The sequence below is a fragment of the Phascolarctos cinereus genome, unplaced genomic scaffold (assembly GCF_003287225.1).
Source record: "Phascolarctos cinereus isolate Bilbo 61053 unplaced genomic scaffold, phaCin_HiC Scaffold_4;HRSCAF=312, whole genome shotgun sequence".
NCBI classification, from domain to species: Eukaryota; Metazoa; Chordata; class Mammalia; order Diprotodontia; family Phascolarctidae; genus Phascolarctos; species Phascolarctos cinereus.
In genome coordinates this window covers 541,550,025-541,561,897 of record NW_027555847.1, presented here as the reverse complement: position 1 = coordinate 541,561,897, position 11,873 = coordinate 541,550,025, and the positions used below count along the sequence as shown (strand labels likewise).

The window sequence follows — 11,873 nt, the reverse complement described above, 5'->3', positions numbered from 1 at the left end:
TGATTCAACTGCAATTCTTTTTAAATTAACTTTCATCAAGTTTAGCCCTTTTTTCTAGTGTGAGAACTCTTTGGATCCTGATTATAACAACTATCATGCAACTTCTTAGCATTTTTGAAGCATATAGTTTCTTACCTTTGAAGAAATAAAAAGCTGCAATAATTATTCTAAAATTTTTAATGATTTTTATAAGACAGCATTATGTTCATAAAATGCTCCCCTCCTCCCTTTGGATACTGGCAATTCAGACTTGAATATAAAAACATCTCTGCCTAATGAAGATTGTGCTTAAATTGATTCAAAGCCTTTATAAGGTCAATCCATGTCAACTTTGGAAGAAGTAGAGTTGTGTTTATATCAGCTGGAAAAGAACTGAATGAAAAGTAGGAGGGGCAGGGGGGAATCAGTTTGCCAAAAACAGTTTTGTGTACATTATAACATATACTTGATTTGAATGGTTTCACTGAATCAATTTAATTTGTGGCTGAACTGATTATACATTGGCACTAAGTAAAGACTGTCTTTTTCCAAAAAGTAAACATTTCAGTCAACTCCTTTGGACGCTTTATTTTTGAGACACCAAACTGACACTTCTAATTTGTATATTTTGACACAATCTAAAGTGGAAGAGATTAAAATTTGTGGGCATAGCAGATCATATACTGCCAGCTTATAGGTTCTCAACTAATAAAGGTAGTAGTGGGGCACAATGCAATTCAACAAGTAAAATTTGACCATGTACTCTATGCCAACACAATATATTTTGTAGGAAGTTTACTCTTATTGATTTAGGGGGAAATTATCATATTAGAACATATTATGAAACAGTTTTTTTTATTTTTCAATGCATTACAATTATGTGCAATATCACATGATAAATATCCACTAGGAACCATGCAGAACATAGTAGTATAATAATTTAAAACAACTGAATGCTACCCTAGATTGACTAAATATAGACTCACAATTTTAGCTGCTTTTCAAAGAATTTGTGTGCATGCTACAGTTGTATCTGTACAGAAAAGTTCCATTACCAGGTCTTAAGATAATGTGTAAATGTTATCAGGTATAAATATAATCATGCTCAGCAGTCATACACAGAGTACACACTAAACAAATTTGCAGCTTAAAAACATAATTGATATAGATTTTTTTCCATAATTCACACAATTTATGCCTACAGGAATTATTTCTTTATTGAAAAAATATTTAGGACAATGCAAATATCACTTATCTCTCAGATATAATAAAGTTGTTTCATTTTAAAGCTGAAATATACAAGACAAAAAAGTTCATACATCACAAAAGACATGCACACATCCAAATTAAACAGCATTTAAAATTAGATGTAACAGACTTTAAATACATTTTCCTTAATACTTCTTTTAAAAATAGAAAAAAGTAACCATACAGGTGAGCTTTCTTTTTTCAATCTACACCTTAAAATTTTTTCATCGGTTTCCCTAATTTTTTGAGGTGATGAACATAGCTATTCTGGCTAAGTGGCCCAGGGCAAGAGCAAGCACTACCATGGATAATGGTCCCAACCAAGTAAACAAAATCTTAGTGGCATCCACTGGGTAGAGATCAAACCTCTGTCTCTTGATGGCATGGATAGATACAATTAGCACTCATTCAAAGTTTCCATTGCCAAGAGGTAAAGGTTAGGGAAAGAAATAGAATAAAATAATCACAAAGTAAATGGTCACTTTTTTTAATTTTACAAACATACTTGTATTTCCTTCCTAATTTCATGGCTCCAGAATGATTTTGTTTACTAATATAAGGACTAAGTGTTTCTCTGACATTGATCAAGGTTTCCCTTTCACCTTTAGTGAGAATCATTTTTTTCAGACACCTATCTCCTTACTCTTCCCCTGTGACAATGATTTTGAAATCTTTGTCAGGGAAATCCTTCCACAAAAAGGCCTATCTAAATCCCTCAGGAACCTCATTTGTCCATTACACCAAGACAAACCCAATGTAAAGGATTTGCCGCTGTGTCCAATCCTACTCCTACAACTCTCATCATCATCCCTTTGCTTAGGTCTCTTTCTTCAGATCCTCCTAGAATCACCAGGAAAAATCATGAAATCCTGAGGGTAGGTAAGTGAACTGGAGAAATCATTTTGTTTCCTTGCTTCCTTAAAGAAACTCATAGAACATTGCCACCCAAAAAGAAACTAGAATCAGGGGTGGGGAACCTGTGCCCTCCAGGTCACATGTGACCCTCTAGGTTGTCAAGTGTGGCCCTTTGACTAAATCCAAACTTACAGAACAAATAACCTTATCCGCTAGAGGTACCCTTCTGCTCCATACCTTAAGATTCTAGCTGTCCCAAAAAGCAGAAAAACTAGACAAGGTCTTATTAGGACTAGTGCTGGGAAATGTTCACAATCATCATATGCTACTTCCCCATTATTTATCATCTTTTCATCTCCTCCACAGGGAAGAAAAATCTCTTGCTCAAAATGTTCCGCTTTCCTTTTCATCTTAACCATCTCCCATCAGCCCCTATCTCTTCACATTCCCTTTCTTCTCTTCTTCTTCCCCACCCACTGACTGTAAATGCTATCTATATATAGAGGTTAATTTGGTCACTAAAATTTTATATGTGGGATATTATGATTAAAGGGAAAATATAAATAGGAAAAGTAGAATACACACTTATATTAGAATTTATAAATTTATCTCAAGTAGGAATTGATTCATTCTTAATACTTACATACCCAGAGTCTAGCATAGTGCAAGCACAAAGTAAGTGGTTAATAAATACTTGTTGATAGGCCCAGGAACAAATTAGATTTTATAACAGTTTCAAATTTATAATGAGTTTTCCTTACAACAACCCTTTGAGGTAGGTAGCATACATATTTTTGTTTGCATTTTGCAAATGAAGAACTCAAGGCTCAGAGAAAGGATATGAGCTGTCCATGGTCCTCTAACTCATACCTGTCCATGTCATGATTTGAATGGAGGCCTTCTGACTCCACTTGGTCTAATAGTCTTTCTGCTATGATATGCTGCCCTTAAGGTAAGTGTTCTTAATCTGGAATCAATAGGCCTCCCCTCAAAAAAAAAAAAAGTATATGGGACAATTTCAAGAAATTGGATGGGGGAAAAAACATTACATGTTATTTTTACTAGCCTCTCACTTAAATTTAGCATTTCCTTCAATTATCTAAAAATATTATTATGAGAAGTGAGGTATAAGTTTTAGCAGACTGCCAAGGGGTCCACAACACAAAAAGGTCAAGAGCCTCTGATCTAAATTATAATATTTTTCATTTTACCATGTTACACATGTATGTGTATGTGTGTGTGTGTATATATATATATATATGTATGTATATATATATGTATGTATATACTTACACACTTATGTTCATACATATTCTTTGTTTTTGTTTTTGTTTTGTTTATTTTTACACTGGAATGAGAGGAGCTAGAAGATTCAGACCACTGGAATGTATGGAAAAGGGTCAGTTTCTAGCCGTCTGCAAACCTCTTCAAAAATAGCAGCATAGCTCATGAAAAGTGTGATTAATCTTAACAAAAATAGCAGAGAATGTGGAGTACATATACATATATAATCTTACAGATTTTGTGTACATATAAAATATTATAGATTTTAGATTGCAAACTCTTAAAAGGGCAGAAATCAATTCACTTTATCTAATCTTTTCACAGTGCTAAAGAAACTAAATTACTATATGAGCTAATAAGTACTTCCTGCTATTAATAATATTGACAAAGATATAGAATGTCATTTTATAAAGTGTCCCTAAAATTGATGTTTTTAAAATGTATGAGCAAAAGATGTGTTTTCTGTTATTCTAGGGGAAAGGAAATAAAAAATTACATAAGTGATCATCTTTTACACAAAAAAGTAACCTGACTCAAGCAGGCAGTGGATTTGCTACAGTTAACACTGCTTCCTTCTCTTGGCTTTTGAAGGAATTCAGCAAATATGGATTTCTACAATATTACTGTATAAACCTGCCAAGAAGTTTTTTGACTGAATGTTCCGTGACCCCCTGATTCATGTAATTTGAAAATGCACTTTCCTCTTTCATATATATAAATATGTATGCGACAGAGAGCACAATTGTCTCTAGTCTCAAGATTGAAATTTAAGGTTTATGTGTATTTGTAATGAAAAACGATTAGCGCTGCAAAAAGAGATGATTTTGAATGCTAAAAACAAAAACAGAAAAGAGGATCAATGTAAATAAGCTACAGCACCACTTGCAATGTGTAGAATGCAGTTAATCCAGCAAAAGGGCAGATATGTTAATTAAATTATCTGGAAAATATCCCAAGTCCTCCACTCTGCTTTGGTTCTAGAAACCTGGCCAGAAGTAGGGGGGAAAGGATAGCTCTAAGATGTGTCTTGGGTATCTGGTTGTGGTTCTTCCTGCACAGCCATTATATTCATCAGTGGGCAGCTGTAAAAGTTTACTTTCACACATGAAATAGCATCTTGGGATTATTTTAAATGCTGTAGATTCTATATCCCTCAGCAAAAGTAAAAAACACTGAAGAGCAGCTGCCTTGGAGCACAGAGGAGGCTAAGTTGCAGAGGAAAGCTTTATCTATTCTCTTTGAAGCTAGGCAGTAAACATGCTTCTCAGGTAACCAGACGTTAAAGGCAAATACTACATTTCTTTTTCAGATTTGCTAGAAGAAAAAGAATGTATTTGGGATTTAGGGTTTATTTAATGCCTAACTATCAAGAGCTTCAAAATTTTTCAGATGAATTCTAGTTTAGAAATTAGTCAGAAAATAACTGATAGGAAAAGGCCGAGGAAGCATTTCCGGGGAAAGAGGGGAAAGATGCTCCTTTATAGCATAAATCTACAACCCTTCTCTTGCCCTCTATTATTCATTAATATCTGGAAATTTTCATCTGAACTACAAATCTAGGGTAAGGATTACAATTATCTTTTTAAATGATTTATTAGAAGCATGATATACCATAAAATATTGACAAGGGAAACTGTCAAGATGAAGTAGATACAGATACGGATATTCTCTCTAGCTATAACATGAGATTATTTGAATTTGTGTTTGAACATAAAGCAGCTAGTCAAGGGCTAAGAGCTTTATAAATGTCATTTATGATTTTTTTGTATTAAAATATTACACTTACGCTGCAGCTCATCCCACAGCAAAAGCAGCTGGGTAGGAATATGGAAGTGGAAAGGGAAGAACTAAAACTAATGCTCAACATACTGTTAGCAAACAAAAGCTCTGAGAATAACAGTCACCATGCTCTCTCACCTATAGCTTGACAGAAGAGAATGGTTAAGGGTCCCACTTGACCAGCAAAGTCTGTAAGCCTACCCAGGTGCCACTCTACATTGCTGTCAAAGTTTACTCAAAAAAACATATGTTAAGATGAAGCTGCTTTGACATTTTGAAAGGAGATTTTTAAGCTCTGGAAAGTATTCTCTGTATTACTTTCAGGATAACATAGTTTTTATGGCATGTCTAATAAAATACACAAAATTACTGTGCAAAAGACTCATCGCATACTTGGCACACACACACACACACACACACACACACACACACACACACACACACACTTCATGGGCCCATGAATGTATCCAAATTCATATTTTATCGACCTTGCTAACAATTTATGTTTATTGCACAGAAACATAACTCATGGCATTTCATAAGGAAACACTGTTTGCTGTCAGAATAGTTAAGGAAAAAACCAGTTCAATCCATTCATTGAAAATATGTCGCTGAAAAGAAGTTAATCAGTTGCTGAGGCATATAATGAGGCAAAAATGCCAGGAGGTTTAAGATTAATTCATATTTATATGCTGCTATTTTATTGGATAGCTATGATTTGACTGACTTGGATAATGCACAAAAATACTTCAAGGGAAAAAAGACTCATCTGGTCTTAAGTCTCCTATGCCCAGAATATACTGGATTCTCACAGTCTGGGAGTAATTTTATAATCTTTTCACACTATTTCCTAGTGTAAATATCAATAAATATTTAAATTACCACAAAAATTATATTTCAAACACTAATATCCATGCTTTTATATCCAACTAAAAAGCTTACAAAAGGGAGAACATTTGGAGGGATCATCATAATGAAATGCTAATACATTTTTGTTTGGACTTGGATAGTACAAGACAAAGATATATTCATTTCAAAAATTAATCTTTGTCCAAACTAATGCAACCTGAGCCAGATTTTCAGTGAGCCTTAAAAAGCATTATCTCCTCTAGGAACAAACATTATTGCATAGGACTATGCTTTACCCAGTTCTTTGCCACACAGCTATATCTCCACACAAATCTTGTCAGACATAAGAGGGGTCACGCACTGTAAAAAAATTTACATACATCAGCAAAGTACCTGGACAAAGCCCTGAATCCCAAGTTATCTCTCCAGATTCTTGTATACTTTCTATTAACAACAAGGTAAACATGATTTGTGGTCTTACATTGAGATTTGGCCCATTCTGCTTCATTGACTTCATTGAACAAAATCACAAATTATGAGGCACTAATTAATTTAAAGTGCCTAATGCTGCCAAGTCCTTTAGATAGTCGCAAGCTAAAGTTTACTGTTTTCCTTGGACTTTTGAAATCACATTAATTTTCTGCATCACTGTAAAATAAGGCAAGAAATCTCATACCATGGATAATGCAGATGCTCCAGCAGTCATGTAAAATACATCATATATCATATAAATCTGACCACTAGAGATAAAGTTAAAATTCCTCAGTGAAGGTGCTAATTTTGTTTTTAAAAGTCAAGAAAGACAATCTTCAATTCAAATCAAAGTTTGATGGCATATCCAAGATCAAGAAAAGTTCATAGAATTTAGGGCTTAGAAATTCTCTTGTCCACCACCACCTTCATTTTACACATGAAGAGACTTGAGGCCCTCAGAGATGAAATGGCTTGCCTATGATCACGAAAGAAGTAAATGGCTATAATGCAATCTTAGATTCCTTCTCTCTAGATCCAATGTTCTTTCCACTACTACAAAATGTATTGGTGCATAATCTATAAAAGTTAAGTTTTTCTCTTGAAGTCAAAGAAATTAAACATTGTTTCCGTGACATAGTTTTGTTCTCAAAGCTACATCACAATCATCTCATTTTATGATGGTGGAACTGTTAAGTTAGTCATCAGAAAATTGAAACGATCCATGGAAGTGCCATTTAATTTTCCTTGAAGAGAAATATAGCAAAAACCATTTCTTTTCTCAATTCCATGGGATGTCTTTTTAGAAGAGAAAGAAGTTGCTTGCCTTAAATTGAATCTTCCAAAAGGTTTCCTAAATCAACTAGGAAACCTTATGAATGCAAGGTAAAAGAATTTACAAATTAGAACATGCAGAATTTCAGTAACTAAGCCAATTTTTAGATCCAGATTTAGTTGCAGATTTCTCCAAGAGACCATTGTGCTTTGTTTTCTGTAATTCTAATCCACTTGCATGAAATCCAACAATACCTGAATGCATCATCATTTGTTTGACTCACACATGAGTACAGTTGGTGGATGGTGGGGTCTCTATCCGACTTTTATTTTCTTTAGCATCATTCTGAGGTGATTCGCTGCCAATCTGACACTTAAAAACTTGTTTGTAAGCCTTCCTAAAATTTTCAGAGAGAAACGCATATATTATCGGATTAACAGAAGAATTGCTGTAAGCCAGGCAGTGTGCTGTGATTCTGAACAAGAAGGAGGCTGTAGTCAATGGAAAGACTCCGAATTCAGCCCAGAGGTGAATCACATGATGTGGCAACCAGGATATGCCAAATACGACTACTACCACAAGGACTGTCTGTGCTGTCTAGAGCAAGAAAGAAAAAAATATGTCAGTTGCATCAGTGGGGAAATAATTTATTCATTTAAACTATTAACTTTTAGGTTTTTAAGATACCAATAGAATAAAGAAGACATGAAAACATTGTGTTGACTTAATTGTCTTCTTTCCTGCTATTTTTATTCATTATTATCTTGAGATGTATTTACTATGCTTCCCAATAATCATTTACATGGGATATTAACAACTAGTGCCCCTAGATTGGAACAACTCAGAATCATAAAACATCAGAGGTGGATGAGATCTCAGAAGGCATCTAGTCCAACCTGTATGAAAACCAGAATACCAACCTCAATATTCCTAACAAGTAGTCATTCTAGATTTTGCTTGAAGGCCTTCAGTAATGAGGAGTCCACTATCTCCAAGGACAGAGCATTCCACTTTGGGATAACTTTAAATGTCAAGAAGTTTGATTTTTTTTCCTTTGACTCATTTTTTGTATTTAGTCCCCCAGCACCTGGTATCATGCCTAATATATAATAGGCATTTAATAAATGTTTGTTGATTACAAACTTAAATTTCTCTCTCTGTAATTTCTATCTATTACTCCTAGTTTCTCCCTGTCAGACCAAAGTAAGAATAAAATACATAATCCTTCTTTATAGTCTCCAGATGCCTGAAGACAGATATCATGTCCCAAATAATATTTCTTTAAACAGGCTAATTATTCATAGGTACTTTAATCAATTCTCATATGATCTGATCTCAGGATCCTTCACTGTTATAATTGCTTTCCTATGGATGAGCAAAGCAGAATTGCAGTAGATCAAAAGAAACATGAGATGCACAAATTTAGAGCAATCTCCACTCCAAATGCTGATATGGCCTATTTATGCCTGACCTGTGGTAGAGCATTCTGAGCTCCTATTAGTCTGATCAGCCACAATCAGACACGCTGTACTTTGACCCTAACATAGTGATGTCATTTTGGTCTTCTTCAAGAATGAAGGACAAGAGGCAGCTAGTTGGCACAGTGGATAGAGCTCTTGCTTTGAAGTCAGGAGTTCAAATCTGGCCTCAGATGCTTGACGTTTACTAGCTGTGTGACCCTGGTAAGTCACTTAACCCATTGCCTAGCCAAAAAGCAAAAAAAAAAAAAAAAGAAAGAAAAGAAAGAGAGAACAACAACCAACCTTATCAATTCCCTTCATAAAATATGGCATTCAAGACTGAACACAATTTTGCAGTTATGGTCTGACTAAGCCATTACAGAATGAAACTATCACCTCCATGGTTTAGGACACTGTGACTCAATGCAACCTAAGATAACATTGCCTTTTGGATATAATAGCACACTGATAACTCATATTGAGCTTGCAGTCCACTAAGATCCCTAGATCTTTTTCAGATAAACTACTGCCTAGTCATGCCTCCACACTGTATTTGTGAGATCTATTTTTTTTCAGCCAAAGCATCTTTGCAAGGGTAGTGAAAATCTGATGTTAAATTTTGCCTAATGGCATAAGGATCTTTATTTACCTTGCTTGTTGCTCATATTTTGTTCATTTTTTAATATAGATATCTGATGACACGGTTCTTATTGCCCAATCTTTTCATGGATTTTGTTTCCTATGAATTTTGGGGCATTTCTGCTGTTAGTTTTCTTATACTGTGCCTTTGAATATTTGACATTTTCCAAATATATCCTGTGTATTCCCACCTCAATTAACAAATATTTACTAAGCACTTCCAGATACTGGGGGTGCAAGGATTTAAAAAATGATCCAGTTTCCGTGCTCCAAGTCCTTACATTCTCATGGTTCCAGATGGATCCCAACAGCTCCAAGGGCTTCTTTCCACTTTGACTTCCCTCCTTGGCCTCTCCTTTAGCCCAGTCCACTCAAAGCCCATGGAGGCTACTTTTCTATTCACATTGTTTGGATTAGATAGGAGTCACCAAAATATTCCTTTCTATCACACAAAAGACAAGTAGGCCTCACCAGATGATGATGATGATGATGATGATGATGATGATGATGATGATGATGATGATGATGACAGCTAGCATTTTATATAGTGCTTTAAGGTTTGAAATCGACCTTATAAATATTATCTCATTTTGTCATTACAACTACCCTGGGAAGGTATTATTCTTATCCCTACTTGACAAACAAAAAACTGAGACAGATAGAGGTTAAGTGACCAGCTCAGGGTCACACAGCATAAGTATCTGAGTCAGGATTTTAACTCAGCTCTTCTGACTCTAGTACTCTCTCCACTGTAACACCTAGCTTCCTGCAATGTCACTTACCATCTGCCCTGTTTCTATGCCCTGCAGATCTCTGGCATTTTCTTCTGACCTACTGGTGTAACCTAAGGACCTGTAGTCCTTGCCAGCAGCTCCTGTTACTTTACCTTTAGTATTTCTAGACCTTCCTATCTTCCAACCAGCTAAATCTTGCTTTATTTTTTTGTCCCCCCCAATCAGAGTGTGAGCTCCTTGAGCACAGGGACTATCTCACTTCTTCTGTTTGTATCTCCAGTGATTATCATGTAAGAGTCAGGAAGATCTGAGTTAAAAACCTGACTCAGATTCTTACTAGTTGTGTGACTCTGGGCAAATCACTTACCCTTTCTCAGTCTCAGTTTCCTAATATATAAAATGGGGATAATTATAGTACCTACTCCAAAGAGTTGTGAGGATCAAGCGAAATAACATATGTAAAGTTCTTTGCAAACTTTAAAACACCATTTTTTAAAAAATTTATTTCTTATTATTTATAAATGTTTTTATTTATTCATCCATAAATATGGTAAGTCAAGGAGTGATGGGGACAAAGCAGGGATCCAAGAAGAAGGCTTTTTCCTTCTCCTTCCTTTGACTCACATGGAATTTTTAATTTTACCTATCTTTGGACACATATCTTTTTTCAAAATTTCTAGTAATTTGTGCATGTGTTTTATCTCTGCTACAAAATGATAAGTTGTTTTTGTAGACATTATATCTTATTTTGTATTTTCAATTGCACCTACCACAGTGCCTTTCATAGAGTAGTAAATAAATCTTTGTCTAATTAAACTGATCAAAAAATGAAATAACTTAACTCAAAAGCTAATAAGATAAATTACTACCCCAGTACACATAAATATTTTATCATGAAACCTTACAGGATTAAAGATGAGTCATAGGGACACTTTCTGAAATGTCTATCCTAATTATTAAACTATCACCATAAAAAAGTTGGAGAAATGTATAACCAGAAAAAAATTATTGAAAGTAAGGGATGGCCAATGGGCAGCCCATTATCTACATGACTACCCTTGCAGTTTCAAGAGAATGTGATGAAAGTCTCTTGGACATTGAGTGGACTCCCAAAGTGGATAGGTTTCACATACACTGGGAAGACATGAATGATGTGCAGTTTCAATCATCGGAGAGAATACCAATATAGAAGAGATCACAGATGGAGTATTATGTCATCAGAGATCCAGTTTTATTGGATATTTTCTTGACATTTTAATAAAACAAAGACCCAAAGTCATTGATACAGGTTTTCCTATTTTTTTGCCATTATTATCGGAGTGACTTTTCAAATTGAATTCCTGTATAGTATTTAAGGAAGGAGAACTAGAAACCAGAATCAGGAGATCTAGGATAGGGATAAGAACAACATATAGATTAATATTTGCAACCAAAGATTTTATCTTTGGCCAAAGTTACAGAACAGAAGGTCAGAGACATACAGTGAGAAAAATAAAAGCAAATGTGACTCACTAAAGACAAAAAGACCTTAAAATGATGGCAAGCCTAGTCACTTATACTCCTCCAGTTAGGAAAAGGAACCAATGGCTTGTGTCATTTTGTTCATGTCCCAAATATGGTTTCCAACTATTAGCCCAAATCCTATTTTCTTATAAAAAGTGAGTAAAATTGTAAGACATTTTAAGCTACTGACTTATAAATCCTCAATACTGTTGTGCACGATTATTGCTATGTCTCCCTGCCTTCCATATGGATGATAGCTGGGGAGCTAACAGGGTTGGTCCAAGGTTGAGATAAGGC

General features: G+C 34.9%; 1 protein-coding gene across 1 annotated transcript in view; it reads right to left on the bottom strand.

Annotated features, from left to right (window-relative positions):
• Nucleotides 1-552: 552 nt before the first annotated feature.
• GALR1 (galanin receptor 1) overlaps nt 553-11,873 on the bottom strand; it is a 39,654-nt gene continuing 28,333 nt past the window's right edge. The window contains exon 3 of the mRNA XM_020986921.2: nt 553-7,837. Within this exon, the coding sequence (XP_020842580.1) occupies nt 7,520-7,837 (318 nt within the window). The 3' untranslated portion in view covers nt 553-7,519. The remainder of the gene's footprint in view (nt 7,838-11,873) is intronic.